This window comes from Cajanus cajan, chromosome 1 (genome assembly GCF_000230855.2).
Source record: "Cajanus cajan strain Asha chromosome 1, NIPB_CcT2T_4, whole genome shotgun sequence".
Taxonomy (NCBI): Eukaryota; Viridiplantae; Streptophyta; class Magnoliopsida; order Fabales; family Fabaceae; genus Cajanus; species Cajanus cajan.
The window spans coordinates 14,941,051-14,967,746 of NC_138517.1; the positions used below are offsets into that span (position 1 = coordinate 14,941,051).

General features: G+C 29.1%; 2 protein-coding genes across 3 annotated transcripts; both read left to right on the forward strand.

The window, feature by feature from the left end:
• The first annotated feature begins 133 nt into the window (after nucleotides 1–133).
• Nucleotides 134–9,814, forward strand: LOC109800081 (short-chain dehydrogenase TIC 32, chloroplastic). Of its 2 annotated transcripts, none has more exons than XM_083075624.1 (8): nucleotides 134–865; nucleotides 1,967–2,198; nucleotides 2,555–2,634; nucleotides 3,121–3,274; nucleotides 5,116–5,194; nucleotides 8,594–8,687; nucleotides 9,080–9,126; nucleotides 9,279–9,814. In XM_083075624.1, exons 1-8 carry the CDS (start codon nucleotides 784–786, stop codon nucleotides 9,447–9,449), a joined length of 939 nt encoding a protein of 312 aa, XP_082931750.1. In that variant the 5' UTR covers nucleotides 134–783; the 3' UTR covers nucleotides 9,450–9,814. The 2 variants fall into 2 exon arrangements, with proteins under 2 accessions (XP_082931750.1, XP_029127766.1); XM_029271933.2 differs by having other exon boundaries at nucleotides 9,258–9,405.
• A 4,665-nt stretch (nucleotides 9,815–14,479) lies between these two features.
• On the forward strand, nucleotides 14,480–25,854 carry LOC109800082 (short-chain dehydrogenase TIC 32, chloroplastic-like). Its single transcript, XM_020360769.3, has 8 exons — nucleotides 14,480–16,513; nucleotides 18,624–18,855; nucleotides 19,436–19,515; nucleotides 20,027–20,180; nucleotides 20,576–20,654; nucleotides 23,570–23,663; nucleotides 24,828–24,874; nucleotides 25,024–25,854. The coding sequence occupies exons 1-8, from the start codon at nucleotides 16,372–16,374 to the stop codon at nucleotides 25,201–25,203; spliced, it is 1,008 nt and encodes a 335-aa protein (XP_020216358.2). The 5' UTR covers nucleotides 14,480–16,371; the 3' UTR covers nucleotides 25,204–25,854.
• The last annotated feature ends 842 nt before the right edge of the window (nucleotides 25,855–26,696 follow it).

Consider the following 26,696-nt stretch of genomic DNA (forward strand, 5'->3'; position numbering starts at 1 on the left):
GAAAAAGTAAAAAAGGTGAAAATCAGAGTGAGGACCTTGTGGTATAAGATGGCCTTGGCAAAGGGACATATATATCAAACCAAACAAATCACCAAAGCCAAAGCCAAAACAAAGTGGTGAATAATCCAACAAGGAGATCGAAGGTATCGTCACTTGGACAACAGGTGGATTCTCAATTGGAATTTTTGGAATCAACAAGACGGCAATTATTTATTTATCTATGTTTTATTTTATCCATAATTATCTATTTATTTATAAATTAAAACAAGCATATACATGAGTTAAAAATAATATTTAAAAAAATAATAATAAAAGAAAACTTCTATAAAATATATAATTTATATATAAGTTAATTTTAATTTATAAGCAAGTTTATTTCATTTTTTATCCTTTCTGTTTTACTTTTCGAAAAGTGTTTATAAAAAGATTTATCCAAATAATTTTATACCAAAAATATTCTTAATAAAATATTTTTCATACATATGACTAAAACTTTCGAACTTTTATTAATATATTTAAAGAACTCATTTATCTATCAATTAATTAGATATGGCTCATAAAACTTTAAGACTTATCTTAGTATATGACTCATAGAACTTTAAAACTTGTCTTTAAGCTTCTGGATCACCCTCACTTAGGCTTTTATTGTATTAAAAAAAATGTTAGTATATTGCAACTAATTAATTAACACATATAAGTTGATCATGCAGTCCCCACCCATTGGCCATTGCCACACCACACACTCCACCCACCAGAGAGAGAAAGAGAGTGAGTGAGTTAGTCATGTCTGGATTTTCATCAACTTCTACTGCTGAGGAAGTTACTCAAGGGATCCATGGAACTGGTCTCACTGCAATTGTCACAGGTGGGGTCTCTTAAATTTGTTATTGTTATTACTAAAAATTTCATGCTACAGATGAGATGCACTTAGGTTCAATTCTAATTTGAGAAGACAAATATAATACCCTTTACCAAGCTCACTGCACCCCGAAATTCTAAATTGGAAATTTATTTTTAAGTGTGTTTCTTAGAGGTTATATGTCTTAGTATGTGTAAGAGTGAGTGTAAATTATTAATCTTTTAACCTTGATTGACTTGTAGATACTTTAAATTTAAACGTACTTATGACTTGTTTTACTTACAATTTTCTTTAATAGAGTTTGCAGGAAAAGAAAGATATATATTGTTCTGTTTTTCTCAATTACTATATATATTAATTCACATTAAAAAGCATCTAATGCTAATTAACAAGCTAACAAACATCTAATATATTAAAAATTTGTTAATATTTTTATTTTTTTGATAAAAATACATCTTACTAAATTATCTGATTTTTATAATAATTTTCAGTCATAACTTTTTTTTTTCATTAAACAGTATTGATAGTTTTTTTATTATTAACACAAAATATTGGTAAAATATGCTGTAAATGCCTTAGGTTTTGAAGTTCTTAAATTTAATTTTTATAGCTTTAAAGTGTAAGCTTGAATAAGATATATACAAATATACCATTGAAGTCAGACTTTTAAGGCACGTCCTTAAAATATACCATTGTACATGGGTTATGGTACCCCTTGTACTAATATTATATATATTTTACTTTATTTGTTGTTAAAAAAAAAAAAAAAAAGGCAAGTCCTTAATTAAATTATGTACAAGTGTGTAAAGAGGAAAAATAAAGAAAGGAATTTAACTTCAGAGTATGATTATGCCACATGAGGAGATGATATAATATATGTATGTAAAGGAAAGGTAACGTAATGTTGTTTAATAGATTAAGTTATTGATGGGAGTAAATTGTATATATAATTATATAAAAAATAAATAATATAATATCTTTATTTTTCAATGAGAAGAGTATAATTTAGTTATAAATATACTATACATGCTTGTAGTATCATATATGTGCCTATTATTTGCATTTCTTTTTTGTTTTTTTGTTGATGGTGAATATTCCATATAACAGGGACAACCCATGGTATTGGCACCGAGACTGCAAGAGTTCTTGCTTTGCGTGGTGTGCATGTGATTATGGCCGTGAGAAATACAATTGCTGCAAAAACTGTCCAAGAAACCATACTTGAAGAGATTCCCACTGCTAAAGTTGATTTCATGGAATTAGATCTTAGCTCAATGGCATCTGTTAGGAAATTTGCATCTGAGTTTCAATCATCTGGTCTTCCATTGAACATCTTGATGTAAGAAACTACATGAGCTATATGCTTTATTAAATTTATTAAATATGTTTTGTTTAACCCCTTCAATAATGTTTTCATCGACAAGATTTCTAGTTATGATCACCTCTTTTCATACATTTCATAGATGTTAACAACACATTTTTTTGTAGACATTCATTCATTTTTTATTGATTAAAATTTATGTGATATCTTCTAAATTAGGAGTACGAGTTTATTAGGTCTAACATGAACTTCAAATAATAATAAAGTTTATGTTGTTTCATACTCTTATTCTACACATGTATGTACCTTAATTTTAATCATTCCAAGAAATATAGGAGCAATAATGGTTTTTTTGCTATTTTTGTAATTCTCAGAAACAATGCAGGAATATTGGCAACCCCTTTCACGCTGTCTAAAGACAACATAGAACTACAATTTGCTACGAATTATTTAGGTATGTAAGAAATGTCTGGTATTTGGTAACATGAAATCTTTTAAGAGCTTTATTGTGTAATAGGGGAAAGGAAAAAATTAACACTATAATGCTTTTATCGATAGTAAGGAATAAATATTAAAGTAAAATATATCGAACTTCTCTTATACATGTTAACTTGTTTCTAAGTTAAAATTAGAGTTATTAGAGTTATGCATCTTAGCTTTCAATGAAGTTGATTGAAAGAGTTTCTATAAAACAAAAATAGTAAGTTGTAGAAGTTGATTTAGCTAACGAAAGACATTCAATATATTTTATTCTTTATTTTCTTCTTTTGTAAATAGTTATCGATAAATTTATCAAAAACTATACCAAAGTTTGTTTATTTGTCGACTTATATAGTTTGAATATGGTAGTTAATATATAGAACCTCAAGTAATTATTCTTCTACTTCTTTAATTATATAAAAGTGGTCTTGACTTTTTTATTATTATTATAATTCCACAGGTCATTTTCTTTTGACAAATCTTTTATTGGATATTATGAAGAAATCGGCAAGTGCAAGCAAGCAAGAAGGAAGAATTATTAATGTTACCTCAGGTGGTCACCGGTATACATATTCAGAAGGAATCATTTTTGATAAAATTAACGATGAATCAAGGTAAGATGTACCCTAAATACATATTAATTTGGGGATTCAATTTTATTACCATTGGAATTAATATTTGTTCAATTTTTAAATAATATAGAAGAAATATGCTGTCAAAAAAATAGAAAAAAAATTATTGTAAATCTCTGATCAATTTGTGTTATTCATTTTTTGTGTCCATATGTTACATAAGATGCTAACATTATATAGAATGTATTACATAAAAGACTCTACCAACACCGGTGAATATATAAGTGATAACGACTTGTATTTATTAACTAAATTATCTAAGATTTGAATCCTAATCTTGAATATAAAATAAATTATGTTGGGGGTAAAAATATTCATTTTATGTGTGTTCATAATTCTTGATAAAAATTAATCATTATTTCTAACCATAAATACTTTGTAGGTTAAATACCTCTTTTGATCCCTTACAATATTTTTTTTTTCAATTTAGTCCCACTTTAATTTTCAGTCTCAATTTGGTCCTCAATAACTTAAATTAGTGCAATTTGAGACTTCCGTCTAAATCATTTAGACGGAGTTAACTGTTGGCCACGTGGCATCTACGTGGATGCCACGTGGACGCCAAAATGCTGGAAAAAACCTGCAAGCAGAGCAACCCATTCTGAAACCAGAACGGGCCGTTCTACTTTTAGAATGGGTCGTTCTGCTTTTAGAACGGGTCGTTCTGAATTCAGAACAGCCTGTTCCAGAACGCCATGCTTTTTATTCTTTTTTTATTATATCTATATTAATAAATATATAATAAATAAAAAACACAATAAATTAATATTCATTTATGAATAAAACTAAAAAAAATCAAATAAGATAAGACCTTTCAAAATATTTCTTTGATTTGAATTTATCCAGTTCAAAATCTTGACTAAAATGCTGCAATGTATTTCAAAAATTGAAATTAAAATTCAGGGTTTAGGGGTACCTCCTCAAGAACAAGTTGTTATTGTTGGAGTACATCGTTAATGACTTCAAGGAAAAACACTGTTTCGTTTTATCCTTGACTGTATAGTGTCAATTTGGTAATAAGTGGTTCACTCTAGTTTGACTAACAATGAAATAAAACTTGTTACCATTGTCCTTAGTGATACACTGTATCATCCTTAATGATATACTGTATACCCTAAATGTTTAGCAATTGAAGTTATTAATCCTCATTAACAATATTACCAAATCTAGTATTTGAAATGCTTTGTATTTTAGTTTTTTGTGCCCGAAATTCTGGACCAGAATGGCCCGTTCTGAAACCAGAACGGCCCGTTCTGGTTACACTGTTGGTGTGTTAATTTTGGATCTGAAACGGCCCGTTCCAGGTGCAAAATTTACACACCAATAATGTAATCAGAACAGGCCGTTCTGGTTTCAGAACGGGCCGTTCTGGTTCCAGATGTATTCAAGTATTTTTTGATCTACCTACGTGGCATCTACGTGGCATCCACCTGGCATCCACGTGGCCACCAGTTAATTCCGTCTAAATCATTTGGACGGAAGTCCCAAATTGGAACGATTTAAATTATTGGGGATCAAATTGAGACCGAAAATTAAAGTGGGACTAAATTGAAAAAAAAAACATTATAAAGGACAAAAAAAAAGTATTTAACCTACTTTGTATTAATAATACTACAATTTTTAAAAAAGATCATATAAAAGACTCCACCAAAAACCCATTAACATGAGTCGAATTTAATGAACTTGGATATAATTATTTCTCGTAGATTAAGCATGCAAGCCTTAATTGTACGTAAAATTAAGCATGAAAACTTGAATACTATAGTATTTGTGGAAAGAAGAAATATAATATGTATTTGGTTAATTTTCTTGATTGTATACAGTTATGAGAACTGGCGTGCATACGGACAATCGAAGCTAGCTAACATTTTACATGCAAACGAACTAGCAATGCGTTTAAAGGTATGCTGAAATATGTTGTATTGAAAAATGATTAAAGGAGAAAAGTTAGTTAATGGTTCTCTTTAGGGAATCACTAATTCAGTCATTGAAACTCTAATTGCTCACTACCTCCACTAATATATTTATATTTTAAAAAAAAAATTCTGTAGATATACACAAAGTGCTTTCTTTGTTGCTAGTTATTATAAATGCTAAATTCACAAGGATGAAAATGATTGACATAGGTAAACTATATTTTTATCCCTCTAAAAAAAAATTATGTTCAAATTCTAGATACTTAATTTTTCTTCTTCTTATTTTAACTTTTTAAATTGAAAATGTATCTTTTTTAGTCGTAAATGATACAAATAAGGATTTTATAACTACTTTTTAATGTTTTCTAAATTAATTTGAAGGTCAAAAGTGATTAATTTTTAAATTATAAGACCAAAATTATATGAAGAAGTCTAGAGATAGAGTTGGGACAGTGGCTCTTAAAATTGACATGGAGAAGGCGTATGATAGGGTTGGATGGGAATTCCTTCGAAACACTTTGAATGACTTTGGTTTTCCTACTATATTTATCTCCCTTGTTATGCAGTGTGTTTGCTCCTCCAAGCTGTCGGTTTTGTGGAATGGGGAGAGGCTAGAGAGGTTTAGTCCATCTAGAGGCCTTCGTCAGGGAGACCCTATGTCACCTTACTTATTTGTCCTTTGCATGGAGAAATTGTCAGCTCTTATTTCTCTTAGAGTCGAAGAAGGGAGGTGGTGCCCAGTCAGTGTCGCTCGGGGAGGACCGCGCATATCTCACCTTCTTTTTGCGGATGATGTCTTGCTTTTCTGTAAAGCTAAGAGTAGTCAACGCCATCTGATTGTTGAGGTTCTAGAGGAGTTCTGTGTCGCGTCAGGCATGAAGGTGAATTATGAGAAATCGAAAGCCTATGCCTCCGCCAAGACCCCTGCTTCAGTGATTCGTGACTTCAGTGCTACCACTAATATGCAGTTTTGTAATGACCTGGGGAAGTATTTGGGGTTCCCTCTTGTACCTGGAAGGATGGGTCGAAGTCATTTTCTGCCGATGGTTGAAAAGCTTCATTCTAGACTTGCGTCGTGGAAAAGGAATATGCTAAATAGGGCGGGTAGAATCTGTTTGGCTCAATCGGTACTGACATCTTTGCCTACTTATACTATGCAAACTTTGTGGTTACCGCAAACCATTTGTAATGACATTGACAAGGTGTCCAGGAATTTCATTTGGGGGAAGGAGGGTGCTACTAGAAGCTTGAACCTTGTGAGTTGGAAGAAAGTAATAGCGCCAAGGAGGTATGGGGGGCTTGGAATTCGTGATACCAGGATGGCCAATATCTCTCTACTTAGGAAGCTTGTTTGGGGGCTACTTGTTGGTAAACCTTCTCTTTGGCGGGAAATATTGGAGCACAAGTATCTAAGGGGGAGATGTATTTTGTCTTTAACCAGCACGGGCTCTATGTCTAATATTATGAGAGGGATTGTTCGGGCTACACATGAAATTAGGGATGGGTTTAAGATTCGGTTTGGAGATGGTAACTCGTCCTTTTGGTTTGACTCATGGTCCGCTATGGATCGTCTTTGTAACCATGTGCCTTATGTGCATATTTCTGATACTGAAAGGAAGATCAATGACGTGTGGAAAGATGGGTCGTGGGATTGGAATAGCCTGTACACCTTGGTACCAGATAACATCAAGGACATGCTAAACCAGGTTGATATAATGGGCTTTGGCAATGTTCCAGATGTTTGGAGTTGGACAGCTAGAACGGATGGGGAATACTCCGCAGCGAGTGGTTATAAGTGGTTGTGTAACAAAAACCGTCCTTTGCCTGCTGAAGGTGAGTGGCTGTGGATTTGGAAGATTAAGTGCCCTGAGAAGGTGAAAGTCATAATTTGGTTGATGCTTCATGTGGCAGTGCCTACTAATTTGTTCAGGTTCAACCGTGGCTTGGCTCTATCCCCCCTTTGTGTTAGATGTGGCGAGGATACTGAATCGGTTTTACATTGCATGCGGGACTGCAAGTACAGTAAAGCGCTTTGGCTACAGTTTGGCTTCTCAAATATAAACTTCTTCAATCATGAAGTGAGAACTTGGATTCAAAGGGGGGTGAATAGCGCTCAATGTAGCAAGTTCTTGGCTGTTATGTGGTGGACATGGCGGTGGCGTAATATGGACGTGTTAGGAGGAGAAGAGTGGAATATGGAGCAGGTCCGTTATAAGATTAACTCCACACTGTGTGATTGGAACAATGCTTTCGCAGGCGAGCAAGTGCATTCTCATGAGGTGCAGGAAGTCACATGGTGTAAGCCAACTCCCCCAATGGTGAAAGTCAACGTAGATGGTAGTTATAAGAGTGGGGATCTCTGCGTGGGCTTTGGAGGAGTTATTCGGGACCACGAAGGGACTTGGAAGACGGGGTTTTCTGGGCGGCATCAAACCACATCAGTGCTGCTGGCCGAGTTATTGGGATTGAAACATGGATTGTTGCTTGCGTGGGATGCTGGTTTTAGAGAGGTGCAATGTGAAACAGATTCTTTGGAAGCCTTTAGGCTGGTGTCTATGGCACATGTTCCCAAATTTCACAACTTTGGGGTGGTTATTCAGCAGATACGTGAATTGCTAAGGCGTGATTGGAGGGTAGCACTTTCTCATATTCTGCGTCAGGGGAATGCTTGTGCAGATATCTTGGCAAAGATGGGGGGGTCTCTTGATAGGCCTTTTGTTGTCTTTGGCTCTCCTCCTCATTCGTTATGTGAAGCTCTACGTGATGATGCTAGAGGACGTTCCTTCCTTCGTTTGTAGTTTCTTTTAATTTTCCAGTGCACCAAAAAAAAAAAATTATAAGACCAAAATAACTCAAAATAATTGAGACTAAAATTGAATTTCGAGAATTTGCACGTAGTTGGTTAATTATGTTCTATAAGAGTTGACTTTATTATTTTCAATTACTTTCTCTAAACTTCTGAAAAAAAAAAAAAAAACCTTCTCAAAACTTTTGACTGGTTACAGATAAACAAATTTTGAATTTGCACATGGTTCTTTTCATTGTCTTTTGAGTATTAACAAATGTTTTGATGGCTCCTCTCTCTGATTTAATATGTTATTTGTGTGAGACTAGAGACGTGTTTATATCTTACTACTATTGTATCCTATATTTTATTGTTTTACTTTTAACACAATTTTATTATTTTTAGTTTAGGCAGTAATGGTGAATCTACCTCAACCAATTTATTTGTGAACTGATGAACTTTCTGATTTGATATTTAGTCGAATTTTATAAAGCTTGTTTTGGTTCTGTATTGTTAGATTGCACATATCAATTTTGTTTTGTACCAACTTAGTTTTAATATTTGACTATGTTCATTGTGCTATGATTACACCATGGCCAGGAAGATGGAGTAAATATTACTGCAAATTCTCTTCATCCAGGAGCTATTATTACCAATATTTATAAACCAGAGATTAGTGGCAGTGTGCCAACGGGTAATTACCACGTTACATCATTCATACATATTTATAGTTTGTCTAATTAAGAATTAATCATGCAAATTAAGGAATTTGGAATACAAAATTTTTACAAAATTTTAATGTTAATTTTGAACGATATTCATTAATATATTTTATATGTTATTATTACTTATATCTATAATTTTTAATAATATATCAACATATAATATAATATAAAAAAAATAAATTTAATGACAAGTATATTATGTTACTAATTATCAGTATCAATACATAATAATTTTTTTTATAGTAGAAAATTTGTGACATCAACATATATATTATAGATAAAATTATCTTGATTAGTAATATTTGTCTTTGAAAGTTATGACAATATAGTTGATTTTTATGTTTCTGTTCCACTCATGCAGAATTAATGAACAAGTTTGGGAAAATGGTGATGAAAAATATCCAGCAGGTAATTATATTTAAACTAGTTTGATCAATTAAATATAAATGTTAGGGACATTGTTATTACATATCTTAATGGAAATCCAAAAGTTGAATAATATTTAATTAATTATGATTGTTCTAATCTTGCATTCTCAGCTTCTTCAAATTTCATCGTAGGGAGCAGCAACAACATGCTATGTGGCATTGCACCCTCAAGTAAAGGGAATTAGTGGCGAGTACTTTTCAGACAGTAATGTGGATACAGCAAGCTCACTCCCAACAGACCCTCTTTTGGCTAAGAAACTTTGGGATTTCAGTTTGAAATTAATTGATTACAATAGTCATTAGCCAGGGCTAATTTTCAAAGCTGGTGGCATATACTTCCATAGTGACTAATAAAGAACAACTATGGCATATACTTGCAAAATTGTTTGCTCAAAAGTTGGACACTTTAATTACTTTATGCTGACTCCAAATATTATATTATTATATTAAGTTATTAGCGTTAGAATAAGTTTTCTTCTAAAAGTGTTGTGTTTGTTCAATATTTGGACAATTTAAGTCTCATTTGAAAATGTTTGTGAATAATTTATTTGTTATTATATTATTTTATAAGTAATTATGAAAATGTTTAAATAAATTTATAAAATATTTTTTTGAGTAGTTTATAATATGTTTTGAATTTAATTTAATAAATTGTTCAATATAACTTATTACTTAATTTATACAAAAATTTATTAAAAAATATTTAAGTTTAAATTTTATTATCGACATATATAATTTTCTTTTTCATCATTTCTGTAACAACCTGTCATGGTCTCTACACTTAGTGGAATCGCACTACTGCTAGTAAAACTAAGAGAAATATTAAGCTGGACAACTTATACATACATGTATAAATAAAAATGAAAATGACTAAGTTTCTGGTTATAAAATAGAACACACTAGTGTTGGTCAAGTACAGACGAAACCGTTACCCAAAATGGTAACTCTAATACAAGGATCAAAACTCCTCGTCTCGCAGCGGACACCTCAACTCCAAGCTAGCCCTGACCTGCTCCCATACCAAGTATGATCATCGTAGTTCCACCACATGGAAACAGAAGGGTAAGCAAGAGTTCAAAACCAATCATACAAGTACAGAATAAAATCTATACTACACATCATCCAACTATCAATCATGTTCATAGAGTCACACCATACACTCTACTACTCATGCATAAAATACAATCCACCAATCATGAAGTCAAACACCACACTTCATCATATTAATGATCATGCAATAAATGCATCTCATGACAGATATCAATGCATATCAATCATCTAATGCGTCGTCACGCATACACCTAGGAGATCTCCCTAACAACAGAGTTGTATAAGTGACATCCCATCCTACCGAAACCACCCCAACCATTTTCACGCCCAATGCGCCTGCTCGGTCACAGCTAAACAGGATATAATCCTCACTCGGGTTTACTCGGATGATATCACTTACACAATTGGAATTCCAGATCCACCTTCAAGTATAGCACAGCTGGGTACGAGCTTACTATGACCTTGGCATGCATAACCAAGTCAATTGTGGAGTTCGCCCACCGACTATCCGCAAGGATCCATGCACCTTCCCGAGTACTTGGTTAAGGGAATAACCCTCGACCTTATACCCCGTTCCAACACTAGCTAAGGACTTAGAGGAGACTCACCCAACCCAGTGGCCTATTTAAGCACCACTCTCCCAAATCCAGTGGCCTCCCTGAGCACCACTCTCATATATCAGTGCCCTATCCAAGCACCACTCTCAAGAGACTCTATGTGAGTTCTCCTAGTTCGAAAATATTTTTCCTCTCTTCAAGTCCTAGGCTAGACTCATGCCATAAGGCATCACATGCAATTATGCATCATACATCATACATGGTCTACCCACCATCATGATCAACAATCATACACATGTCATAAGACATCACATGCAATAATGCATCATACATCATACATGGTCTACCTACCATTATGATCAATAATCATACACATATGAACATATACTCATGCCATATCATATTTAAACATTCATATATATCATCACTATGCATACATATGAATCACACCTCAGCATACATCATATATCATACATACATGATCCAAAACTTCAACTTAACATGCATTAGCATCATTTTATTCATAAACATGTTCACGCCTGGCGTAGCCTGAGCTCGCCTAGCCTAATCCCAACATGAGAGTCCTAAAACTCATCCACACCCGGCGCGTTCAACTCACGCTCGGTGTCCTTGAGATAGAGACTCCTAAGAGTCTCCACGCCTGACGCAACCAAATCACACCTGACCCAACATCCAACCTGAGAGCCCTAAGCTCTTCCACGCCTGGCGCGCTCAACCTGCGCCCGGCCTAAATCCCAGTCAGAGAGTTCAAAACTCTCATCCAAACTAACAAATTCAGCCACATGCAAACACAAAACACAATGCATAGGCTCCATACGACTCAAAATAAACTTAAATCTCACATGCATCCAACCTATGCATAAAAATCATCAAAATCCTCCTTTTTCTCAAAACCCCAAAAATGAGATTTTCTTCAATCCATCTATGGATTCTCAACATTCATGCATCAATTGAGTTTCTAAACTCACATGCAACCTAAACAACATTCTAGCTTCCCTTACCTAAAGATTGGCTCAAAATAGCCAATAACCGAGAAGAAGTAGAATTCCCTTTCGAAGCTCAACCCGGAACTTCAATCCTCCCAAAGTAAGCTTCCTATAATCTGAATTTCAAGAAAAGACAGAAGGCATTAGTGATCTAGAGGAGAAAAGGAATCATACAGAGAATTTTGGGAGACAGCTCACAGACCCAGAGTCCTTCTCATAGAACTTCTCTCTAAAACCTCTCATTCTCCTCAACTGCCCCCAACCCCTATTTATAGAAGTTTTGGAGTGGCCAAAATGGCCTGTTCTGAATCTGGAACGGCCCGTTCTGCACCCTTTCACCATGTGCAAAAATCACATGCAGAACGCCTGTTTTGAAATCAGAACGACCCGTTCTGGGACTCATCCAGAACGGCCCGTTCTCCATCCAGAACGACCCGTACTCCCTCCAGAACGGTCCGTTTTGGGGTTTGGAACGACCCGTTCTCCCTCCAGAACGGCTCGTTCTCAACTACAATTTTCAGGTTAATTTAATAGTTTGGAACGGCCTGTTCTAGATTGGGAACGGCCCGTTCTAGACTACTAAATCACCCATATTTTTTTTTTAAACTTACTACGTTACAATTTCACTAAAAATCAGTTTTATATATATATATATATATATATATATATATATATATATATATATATATTACTTCAAAAGTTTTTTGTTGTTTTATTTATTATTTTTCTTTTCTCCTCTAATTTTTTATACCTCTTCTCTTCAAAAGTCCACATCATCAGAAAACGTTGTAATTAGTTTTCTCTAAAATAGAAAATTTGGAATAATTTTGTTGCTAATATTATTCAATAACTTTTTACCATGATTTTATAAAATATATAAAATTAATTTTTAAAATTTATTGTTCTTAATTTTTAATCACAGTTATATATATAATTGATTTATTCTACTTTTATTAATAATTTTTTTATAAATTAAAATTAGGTGAATAGTGAACAATAATTTTTATTAATGTTAATATTAGTGGTGTATAATGTCAATTTTAAAAATTATTTATTAACTTTTTATATTTTTATTTGGGTTATATATGTTTTTAATCCTTATAAAATTAGGAGTTTTGGTTTTGATCCCTATAATTTTTTTTTGTTTTTTTATCCTTCTAAAATTTGTAAAATATTATTTTTGATCCTCATAAAATAAATAAGTTTTTGTTGATCTTTTTAAAATATTTTTTATTTTATTTTCATTCCTTTAAAATTTAAAGTTACTAATTTTTTTCCTGATGAATATTTTAATGTAAATGAACAACAATTATTTTAAGGATCTAATTTTTTTTTAGAGATATCAAATACTGACATAATATTACTAACAATTGCATGTAATATCTCACGTAATCTTTTAATAAACAAAAAGTAGTTAAAAATGATTACATTAAAAATAGGGACTAAAAATAATAGTTTCAATTTTAAAGAGATGAAATATTTTTACAAGGACTATAATCAAAACTAGTTAATTTTGTTGCGCTTAAAACATTTTTAAGCCCTTTATTTTATTTTTAGTCAAAATTTAGTTTATAATTTTTAAAATGAAATAACATCTTATAAATACTTAAATAATTATATATTCAAACACTTAAAATTATACAAGTACTTATTAACATGAATATTTAAATACAACAACTTATTAAATTTTAAGTATTTATAACATAAACTTTTATTATAAAAACTTATTAAATAAGATTTTAAATAAATTATTTGTCTAAATAAATCATTAATCATTTACGTTGACTCAAAATAAGGATATTTGATTACTTTATTTTGGGTGATTGATAAAATCTTGTAAAAATTAAATAAAAATTTATTTAAAGGTAATTAATTTTTCATTAAATTTAATATGCAACAAAATTATAAAATTATAAAAAAAAAATGAGTGATATCATGTCATAGCATGCTATATGAGTGATTAGTTAATAATTTATAAAATTAAGATAGTAGTTATGATGAAAATACGTGAACTTCATGAATAAGAGTTGGAACATGATCTTCAACACACACTTCGTTTACCAGACATGTGTGAAGGAGTCAGTAAGTACCATGACACAATACAGTTCCACTTAATTCTTTTTTATTGTAACACATTCAGACGAGTCAAATGGGCCGGCTCATCCTCCAAAGTTTATGGGCCAAATTTTTTTTTTCATATATAAATAATAAATTTATTAAAAAATTACCATAATTATATAAACTAATTTACTCTATACAGTCTATGGACTAACTTCCAATTTTTATTTTTTTAAACAAACCTTTAAATTATATTTTGTCTCACGATCTTACGTACCAATTAGTTATATTATTTTAAATAATATGTATAATTTTTAAATTCTTGTAAAATTGTACTACATTTAAAAATCTTGTAAGTTTTCTCAATTTGATAGTTGATAGATGAGAGACATTAGATAGTTTGTAAAATGAGTTTAACTTTTTATATATTGTTAGTATTAAAAATATATATAATTGATTCGAGTTTATTTTAAATAATAAACATGATTTTTAAAGTAATTATTATAAAAATAAATAATTTTATCATAAATTATAATTTTTTATCAGATGAAAATAAAAATATATATATTTAAATTCTTCTAGATTTATATTGCATTTTAAAATCTTGTATTTATTTTAAGTGGTTAATTTTTTTAAGGTATATTCTATCACATGCCATCATATAAATATGATTTATTTTATATATATAATTGATTAAAATTAAGATTAATAATATGTTAATTTATTATCTATAAATAAAATAAAATAAAAAATATAATGTTGAAATCAATTTTTTTTTACTTTTGACTTTCCAATGTTTTTCAAAATAGAATAAACAAAATTTTATGCGATGAAATCAAATAAAAATATTTAAATGAAACATGTTTTAAGAATGAAAATTAAAAAAGTGCATAAATATGAAAAAGTGATACAAATCCATATTTAAAAAATTATATATCATCATAAGTTATTTACAAAAATTTACATATACAATTAAATTATTATATAAAATAAATAAATAAAAATAAGCTGGGAAAAGCTTTTCTTGTCATTTTTTTATTAAAAAATAAAAAAGAAATAATATGACATACGGTAGAGTCAAGTCCCTTTGGACCTTGGCCCTAACTCCTTTTTATTTGGAGTTGTATAGATTAGGGATTTTAAGTCCCTCAATTAAGTGAGATTAAAATACTTAGGACTTTTATAGAAGGAGACATGAAGAACCATACATTAAATTGACACCCCTAAATATATCTATAACATTGCTTCATATTTTAGATTTGTTTAATTATATATATCATGAATCCATGCAACATAACTAGTGTACCGGGATAGATTTTTTTTATGCTTCATTGTTTGTGTATTGGTAAGTTTGCATTAGAAAATTAATCCTCTTATGTTGAGGAACTTTAAAAAATAATATTTAATGAAAATTAATTTAATTAGCGCACAATTTTTATAACAAAAATAAAAATTCACAGGAAAAATATTTCTTGAACATTAAATTAAATTTTGCAATACATTGTTGAGATACATGTATAGGAAAATAGTTTACTATTTTAATATTCAAATAAAGAAACCCATTAAAAATATATAAACATTTAAAACTTTTGATTTTGACAGGTTTTAAAAAATATTTAAGCCGGGTAAGAATATAAATTATAAGCCGGCCGTGGGACTGGGACATATACTTCAAACCAAAAAAAGTGGCTGAAAAAAAAGTCTCAACAAAAGGATAAATTACTATTTTTAATGTTTTATTTAATTATGTTTAATTTGATTTCTTAAATTTTAAAATGATAAATTATTATTTTTCATTCAATTTAAACTAACATGCTTTTTTATATGTGGTGACATGTGTTACATATACAATAAATTATATAATATCATTAGTTTAATTTAGATGAAAATGACAACTGTATCATGTTAAAAATTAAGATATCGAAATAAATCTTTTAATAATAAAACAATAAAATTAAATAAGAAATATTATGCATTGGTTTAAAGTAATTTTATTCTATCGTTGAATTACAAATTATTATTATATAAATAATTTATTTGACTGTTATAACAATTAGAATAAACATCTAAAATGGTTCTTAAACTGAATTCATTGTCATATTAGTCTTTAAAACTAATTAATTACTAAATGTGTTTCTAAAAATACAAATTAACAATTATATTAATCCAAAATTTTAAAAAATGTGACTAAAGTGATAATATTAAATATATTTAAACACCAATTGATAGTTCGTAGTTAAATTTAAATATTTATATTACATTTTAAATATTTATTTGCTAATTTCTTAATTTCAATGATCAACATAAAAGCATCTTTCAAATTTAAGGATCAAAATAGATGTGTAGTTTAATAATTATCTTAAAAATCATACTAATAATATTTATTAGTTGATGATGTGATTTTTCTTTTACACCAATATTATATGAATGTAATTTACTCATTAGTTATCCAACAATGAGAAGAAAACGTCACTTACAAATGAGGTGGATTCTAAATTGTTATTCTAGGAACCAACGAGACGGCAACTATGACACATCTATTATAAGTAGAACATGCAAACACACCCACAAACCACACACAAACAAAAAGAGAGTGAGTTAGTGATCATGTGTTCTTCAGGATTTTCATGGTCTTCTACTGCAGAGGAAGTTACTCAAGGGATCCATGGAACTGGTCTCACTGCTATTGTCACAGGTCACACACATATACATATACATATTACTAATTTCTTGTGTCAAAGAAATTATAGGAATTCTTTCTCTCCATATGTTGATTGATTAATAATGCTTCATTTTAGTGTTTAAAGATTAAATTTAATAGTGATGTGTTGTCTGTATAATTTTTTTATACAATTAACTAATTATAAATCATAGTTTGTATAATTTTTTAAAATTATTATAAAGATTACTCATTTATTATATATGATGAATTATGATCGAATGATTGTGTAAAATAGTTTTAGATTATTAGAATATTAATATTATGTTTCTAAGGATGTTGGTCGTACAAACTCACAGACTTACCTTACCTCTTAACTCCTTCCTCATAAGTATAGTGAGTTTATATATAATTTTAAAATATTATGAAAAATAATATTTATAATATTAGGGAAAAAAAGATATTTTCTTTTTCGTCTCCACATTTTATTAGAGTATTATACCCTTTAACTACTTATAAATTATTCAATATACCCTTTCTTTCTTTTATTTTTTTAAAAGATTTTTTTTGCTGAATTTTTTTTAAAAGAGAGAGATCCAAAGTATTTTCCCCCTAATTACTAGTAATAAAAATAATACTATTATTATATTAATTATAATTTTAGACTCAATATTTTTTAATGATCTAAGTCCTATTTGTTTTTAGATAAAATTTGATTTGAATATATTTTTAGTCTTTATTAATAATAATAATATTAATAATGTTATCACTTATACAAGTGATAAACATATACAATTTAGGTTTTCATTTATATATTAAACACTTATTAGCTTAGTTAATGATTATTAATTGTAGCTGTCGGAGTTTATGGAAGGAGTTTGAATATTCCACCTTTGACAATTTCTTTTCACGTATTTCTTTATCACGTTACGACAATGATACATTGGTATTTTCATCAATCCCATGATATTATGTAGGCATGATAATCTAACCCGTCCCGTGGGTACTTGTCCGAACCTGATTTGAACGGGGAAAATTTGTGTTTATCGGGTTCAGATTCGGGTTTTTCCCGATTGATAAAATCGGGAGCGGGGGCAGGGATGTTAATTCCCGCCCCACCCCTGGCCCCATACCCGCCCCCGCTCTCGCCCCCCGCCTCCGCCCTGCTTAATAATTAATATAATTAAATTTTTTATATATATATAAACCAAAATTAAAAATATTTATATGTAAAAATTTATATTATTTTACTTTTCTTTTATTTTTTTTTAAATTTGTTCATATTTATTTTTTAAAAAAAAAAAAGAAAAAAAGAAGAGGGGACGAGAACGGGACGAAGAATAGGTACCCAGATTTTACCTCCAGCGAGTATCGGGGGCGGGGACGGAAAACATAAAACCCACCCCGCGCCGTTGCCATGTCTAATATTATGTTAATATTATGTCAGTTGTCAACTACAAATTATTACAAAGTTAGTCCTTAACATTTCTTTTACCTATAATAATAGGATAACATGACTCTTTAATAATTTATTATTTAGTCGTTCCTAAATTTGTAATTACTAAAGCATTTCATCATACAACTAGAATGCGATTAAGGCCAATTTTATATATTTAAACACATGATGCATCAATAGTTAAGCTTAATGTTCATCCAAAATTTTAACTTTGACAACTTCCGATTAAGTTTGCACTTTAATGGCTATACGTCTTACACTCATTGGTATTTGAGTTTGTGCTTTTCTTTTTTAGTTTGATCGCAAGTCTATTGTTGGGATGCAAGTAAAGTCCTACATTACTCAAATTAAAGGATAGAAATGAGTTTATGTTCACATAATTTTCTTCATTGGTTGATGAGTCTTTTAGGTAGTATCCAAAAGTAAAATCATGAGGACCGTGTTAAAAGTGAACAATATCTTATCAATATAAAGATATGTGTATGTGTGTGGTAACTCCTGATACACAACATTTATATTTTTTATTTTTGCATTTTTTCCCTCGTAGGCTTCCCTTAATTATAAATTATATGATAACATATTATAATTTATGTAAAAGATATTTTATCGTGGTATGTGTTACATGCTTAGTATTCATGTATGTGCCCCTTAATTTTATATTAATTTTGGTGATGGATATTCTAATAATAGGAACAACCCATGGTATTGGCATTGAAACTGCAAGAGTTCTAGCTTTGCGTGGAGTCCATGTGATTATGGCCGTGAGAAATGTGATTGCTGCAAAAGCTATTAAAGAAACAATTCTTAAAGAGATTTCCACAGCTAAAGTTGATGTGATGGAGTTAGATCTCAGCTCAATGGCATCTGTGAGGAAATTTGCATTAGACTTCAATTCATCTGGTCTTCCATTGAACATCTTGATGTAAGAAAAACACACTACACACAATGTTAATATTTTTACACATTTTCTGCTTAACCTACTTAATAATGTTTTTATATAGTACAATTCTTACTTATAATCTCTTTCTTTATGCGTGTATAAGAAAAGCTGAAAGAAACCTTTTTCAATTATTATTAGTTTGAAATTAACGTGAGAACCTCTAAATTTTATGTAGAACTCTCCGAATTTAATAGGTCTCACTTGAATTAATTTCAATTGAAAAAATGTTAACAACACATTTTTAACACGAATATAATTTTTTTATAAGTTAAAATTTATTAAAAATTATAAAATTTTATACATTTTCCTTACTTAATAAATTTCACTTATAATTATAATTTTTAATTAATTTTAATCAATAGTACAAAATGTATTTGAACAAGAGTGAGCATGCTGACGCTTTTCTTTCAACTAATAATAAAGTTTATGTTGTTCAGTTTCACACTATTAATTACAGACTCCCTCACATATGCATATATGCATATACCTTAATTTTGATCATTCAAAGAAAGAAAAGAGTAATAATGTTTTTTTTTTTTGGTTTTTTTGTTGTAATTCTAAGAAACAATGCAGGAATAGGGGCATCCCCTTTCACGCTGTCCAAAAACAACATAGAACTACTCTTCGCCACAAATCACTTAGGTATGAAGGAAATGACTGATATTTGGTAACATGAAATCTTTTACGAGCTTTTCAATGTAAAAGGGGAAAGGGGCAAAAAATACTAGAATGCTAAAAAAAGAAAGTTTATTGGGAGTATAGGGAATGTGATCCATATTTTCTTTCTAAAGAAAAGAACTAAAGAATGAAAGGTTCTTGTTACTATTGGTCAACCGTAGCATATGCACAAGAAACCTTTCTCTCTTGAATTATTTTATTTTTATATTTTCTTCTTCTATATAAGTGCTTTTTAATAATTTTATCCAAATAAGACCTAAGTTTACATGTAGTTCTTCTATGGTCATGAGCTGTCTCAAAATATCTGCTTATACAATATTAGATGGTAGTTATATATATATATATATATATATATATATATATATATATATATATATGTATATATATGCATATAATTCTTCTATTTTTTCTTTAATTATATAAAAGTAACTTTGATTATTTTATTTATTTATTTTTACTTATTATAATTCCACAGGTCATTTTCTGTTAACAAATCTTTTGTTAGATACTATGAAGAAAACTACAATTGAAAGCAAGATAGAAGGAAGAATTGTCAATGTATCATCTGATGGCCACCACTATACATATCCCGAAGGAATTCTTTTTGATAAAATTAATGATGAATCAAGGTAAGATATACCATGAAGACATATCATTCTGGAGATTTAATTTTATTACCACTGGAATTCAATTCCAGTATTTATTCAATTATTAAAGAATAAAAGAAATATTATTATTGTCAATCTCATGTTTGTTTATCCATTATTAATGTGTCAATATGTCACATTATTGACACATTTGTGGCCTGTCACTTGTGGTACCATTAAGCGTCTCTATACAGAAAATCGACAATATCATTTAGAATTTGATGCACTTGGATATAGTTATTTTGTTATACTTATGTGAACCTTAGCTGTGTGTAGAAATTAGAATTAAGCCTTAAACATGATTCATATAGTATCTATGGAAAGGAGAAACATAATGTATATTAATTTGATTATTTTTTTTTCTTCCTTGTGTACAGTTACGAGAAGTGGCATGCATATGGGCAATCAAAGCTTGCTAATATTTTACATGCCAATGAACTCGCAACACGCCTTAAAGTATGTTGACATTTGTTCTATTATAAAATGATTAATATATAATTATAGGAAAGTTTCGATGATAATTTTTTATACCATAATGTTATGTTACAGATGGTTATGCTGTTAATGACTATTAAGAGTTAACATTATTATCTTTTCTCTAAAATTTTGACTGATTACTGAAACAAACTTTGAACTTGCACATGGTTATTTTCATTGACTACTTTTGGGTTTTTTTTTTCACCAATATTTTGATAGCTCCTACTTTTGATTCAATATTATATTTTTTATGTTATGTTTATTGTTCTTTTATCGTATATTTTGTTGTTTTACTTTTAACATAGAATTTAATTGTTTTTAGTTTAGAGAGTTCCAATGGAATTAAAATATGAATTGTTGAAGTTCCCAGTTTGATGTTTAGTCTAATTTTATGGTTTTGAATTGTCAGCGTGCTTGCATAGAGGGAGAGGGGAGAGAAAATCTACTTACTTTAAGAATAAATTTTGATAGACTTATATCATTCAATAATTCATTATTTACATTAAGTTTTGATGATTCAATTATTAAATTAAAAGTTTTTAATATATAAATCAAATTTATTAATTTTAAAAAAGTTTGTAAATCATATAATATTTTATTTTATTAATTTAAATTAGTAGATAACATATTTTTATAATTATCCATCAAATTGAACTATTGAAGTAAAATAGCAAATAGTTTTTAATTTTTTTTTTTACAAATTTCATATATGTATTAAAAAATTTTAATTTAATGATTGAATTTTTACAATTCAATATAAATAGATCAAGTCTATAATTTTTTTAAAAAAAATTAAAATTATATGATATTTCATTTCATTAATTCAATTTGACAGATAATTGTAACGACCCGCCACGGTCTCTACACTTAGTGGAATCGCACTACAACTAGTTAACTAAGAGAATATTAAACTGGATAACACATACATACAGACATAAATATAAAGATCAAAATAACTAAGTTTCTGTATATAAAATATAGCACCATATATGTACAGTCAGCTCGCACCTAGCCTAACACCAACCCAAGAACTCTGAGCTCTTCCACGCCTGACACACTCAACCTGCGCCCGGCCTAATCCCATTGAGTTTGTAAACTCACATACATCCTAAATAACAAACATTCTAGCTTCCCTTACCTGAAGATTGGCTCAGATAGCCAAAGACTGAACAAAAGTAGAATTTCCCCTCGAGGCTTAACTCGGAACTTCAATCCTCCCAAACACAAGCTTTCTAACCATCCGGAACGGCCCGTTCTCCCTCCGGAACGGCCCATTCTCCTTCCAGAACGGCTCGTTCTCCAACCAGAACGGCCCGTTTTGGAATTTGGAACGGCCCGTTCTCCCTCCGGAACGGCCCGTTCCCAACCACGAATTTCAGTTTAATTTAATAGCTTGGAACGGCCCGTTCTAGATTGGGAACGGCCCGTTCCGGGATACTAAATCAGCCATTTTTTTTTTAAAACCACGTTACAATAATCATAAAAATATTTTATATGTTGATTTGAATTAATAAAACGATGTATCAAACAGTTTTCAAATTTTTTAAAATTCATAGAATTGATCTATGCATTATAAGAACTTTTAAATTAACGATTAAATCATTGAAATTTGATATAAAACATAAATTCTTGAATAGAGTAATCTACCAAAATTTATATTATTAAAGTAAATGGATCTCTCAACTATATATATATATATATATATATATATATATATATATATATATATATATATATATATATATATATATATATATATATATATATATATATATATATATATATATGATCTAAGTGATATGAATTTTCAATCTAACGGTTAGATTTGCAAAATTCACAATTAATATAAAGTTATTGAGTGGTGTAACACTTAGTAAAAGTTACACCAGTGTTATTTGAACCCTCCTATATATATATATATATATATATATATATATATATATATATATATATATATATAAGGAGGGATCTTTTTATTTTAGGAGTAAGTCTATCTAGACTTACTCCGGTTAATAACTCATGTTCTACATAAAAATCTAATGATCCAACCGTTCAATTTAAAGTTCTTAATGCATAGATCAAATCTGCAAATTTTTAAAAAATTTAAAAATTATTTGATACTTCGTTTCATTAATTCGAATCAATGTATAAAATAATTTTATGATTATTCATCAATTTGAATTAATGAAATGAAATATCAAATGATTTTTAAATTTTCTAAAAATTTGCAGATTTGATCTATGCATTAAGAACTTTAAATTGAAGGTAAAATCGTTAAAATTTGATGTAGAACATGAGTTATTGAACGGAGTAAGTTTAGGTAAACTTACTCCTGGAATAAAAGGATCCCTTCTCTCTCCCTCTATATATATAAGACCAACTTTGTTCTTATATCTTACCATGTTCATTGTGTTTAAAGAAATTACAGCATCTTATCATGAGCTAACTAATTACTACTAGAATTCTTTAAGCAGTATTTGTCTTTCGCATAGTACTCTAATAATGCCTTTATTTTCTTATTTACAGATAAAATGTTACTGATAACTATTTTGTTGAAACTAGACTTATCTTTGAAATAGTTGATTATATTGACTTTTTTTTTTTTTTTATATATATAGAAATGTTGTTTGATCATCAATGACCACTTTTTGTTAGTCTTACTTTGTTTTACGTTCCTTGAAATGCTAAAACTATGCATTCACAGGAGCAACAATCATAGGCTAATAACACCATACTGTTAACTTTTCTCAATGTTCTCTCTCTTTTCTTATGACTTTCGCTTTTTCTTCTGTTTGTAAGTAAATTAAAATGAATTTTTTTATTATTTTATTTTGCCTCATTGAGTTTTCTATGATATACTAACTATATAATATTAATCATTACATCGTGATCAGGAAGATGGAGTAGATATTACGGCAAATTCTCTTCATCCAGGAAGTATTATCACCAATATTTATAATCCAGAGACTAGTGGAAGTGTGCCAACTGGTAATTACCATATTACATTATTCTAATGAATTGTCTAGGAATTATTCAAATCAAGGAATTTGGGATACAAACTAAAATATTTTTCATAATCCAACACATAAAAGGATATATTCCTTTTAATTGTTCTTTTAAGTCTTTAGTGATCTAGTTCAGTGTAATAAGATTCAATTCCTTTTTCATAGTTACAGGTGTTCTAATTACATTAGAACATAAGTTTAACTTTTATGCATCCGTATAAACAATTTTCAACTAATAAAAAATTACTATCAACCCAAATTTTAAGGTAATAATTATTATAAAAATTAATAGAATTATCATTCACGATAATGTAGACATCCATTACATCATCGATACACATATATATTATTTACTCTTGAAACAACTAATTATGTTAAATAGGTTGCATCTTTTGAATTGAAGCAGACAAAATAAATGGGAAGTGAATGAAAAAAGGTTTGTTTTAATTGAATTAAATATTAGTTCAGATCAACTATAATATTATTTTTTCATTAAATTGAAATAAATAACATTTTAAAAGTTTGAATTAAACCACAATTTAAATTGAACTATTTTTTTTTTTGAATTGTAACTATTTTGACTTGTTGATTTATTGAAACAGACCAAATTCATCCATTCTATTTTATTTTTATTTAAACTCTACAAAAAAAATATAAAAAATATCAGACCAAATTTTAAGCATGAAAATTAGTGGTCTAACCATCTGGTTCAACTAATTTAACCAAATTTTAAACTTTTGGGTTCAACCAATTTGACTTATTTATTGTTAGGTACTTTTTTGAATAAGTTCGAAACATCAGGCCATGGAGGTTGGTCATTTTTTACACTTCTAATTTTTATCCTATTATACAAATAGTTTAGTTCATTTAAAATTTTGTAGTTCATTTTTCAAAGAGTTGAATCTTTAATAAAAAATACTTCACTTTAGTTTTTTTTTTTTTAAAATAGTTCCAATTTTATAATGCAGTTCACTACCAATTTAGTCTTTTTTTTTTCTTTTGCCCAGTCTTACTTTTGAATGTTGAATTCAAACATGTTAAACAATATCAAACTTATATAGTGTGTAGAAATTATCTTGGTCAGTATTTTTGAATGCAAAAGTGATGACAACTACAGAGTTTTATGTTGTTTGTGTGATTTATGCAGATTTAATTAAGATGATTGTTAATCCTCAGATAAAAAGTATCCAACAGGTAATATAAACATAGTTCAAACTATTGAATATAAACATTTGTTATTACTTATTTATTACTTCTTTTATCTAAAAGGGAATCTAAAATTTCAATATTTAATTTATGATTCTTATAATATTGCATTCTCAACTACTTCAATCTCATTGTAGGGAGCAGCAACAACATGCTATGTGGCGTTGCATCCACATGTGAAGGGAATTAGTGGCGAGTATTTTTCAGATAATAATGTGGCTAAAGCAAGTTCACTGGCAATGAACACTGATTTAGCAAAGAAACTTTGGGATTTCAGCATGAAAATAATTGATTACAATACCCAAGAGCAATTATGAATGCAATTCACATAGACTTTCTCGCTAACTAAAACGTGTCACGATTTAGAGACACTGAATTATGTACGAATTTCCTATTCTTTACATTTTATGCTCCTCTAGCTTGGTATTTATATAATTATATTAGAATAATATTATCAAACACATTTCATTCTTCTATCTAATAACTCATTCTAAATTTATTTCACTTAATAACTCATATTTTATTTTAAATTTTAATAATCTAAATATTAAATTAAAAATTCTTAATGTATAGATTAAGTTTATAATTTTTTTTTAAAAAAATAAAAATTATTTGATACTTTATTTCATTAATTTAAATTGATAGATAATTATAAAAATATTTAATATGTTGATTTAAATTAATGAAATGAAGTATTAAATAATTTTTAATTTTTAAAAAAACTTACAGACTTGATCTATACATTAATAAATTTTAATTCAACAGTTAGATTGTTAAAATTTGAAATAGAATATGAATTATTGGGTGAAGTAAGTGTAGGTAAACTTACTGTTCGAATAAGACACATGCACACTACACGCACACGCATACACATGCGCGCACACACACAAAGTAGAGGAATGGTGGGTACCTAAAATTGTACACAAAATATGATGGATTGTTTTATATTTGCATTTTGTGAAGATATATTTGTCAAGAGGAGCATTTATCTTTTTTTTTTTTGGTAGGTATATTCATATACACTTCTTTACATTTGTATGATATTGTTCACTTTGAACTTAAACCCTCGTGAATTTTCTTTTAGTCTTTATGCAAATGGTCTCTATTGTATTAATGATATGGAACTTGGATTACATCCCTACAAGATATATTTTCCTACATAGCTTTTAATCTATACATTGGATTTTTTTTTACCATTCATTAAAAGAAAATGAAAAATTCCTTCACTTTTGCACTTAACCATGACCAAGATCTAAATTTTGTTAAGGATAACACATTTACAACATCTATAAACTTGTTTTTGAAGACAACATTGTTTTTTTTGGTAGCCATATAGTCTAAATTATTGTAACAACCCACACTATAAAAAAAAATTGTGACACATCTTATAATGATACAAAATATCTCACTAAAAACTATTTTTACCTATACTATAAATATAAATATGTTGGTATACTGTTAAAAGTATAGGTATAAATTATAGTGACATACAATAAATGTTAAATTTTATTCAAAGTTCACATTAAAATTATGTATAATTATATGTAAAATATTTATACCTACATATTTTGTATTTATAGTGACACTTTTTGTATGTTATTGTATGTAACATTTCTTGTAGCGTCATATTAATCATTTTGAATTTTGTTCCCTAGCTAACAAACCATACACATGATGTAAAAAGTGGCTCCTACAATGTTGAGGCATAACTACTTGAGCTCCCAAGTGTAGCATTGTTTCCATGCATATGGAAGAAGAAAATGAACAAGAAAACTTAATATGACAAGTATTTTCTTCATCTTTAATGCAT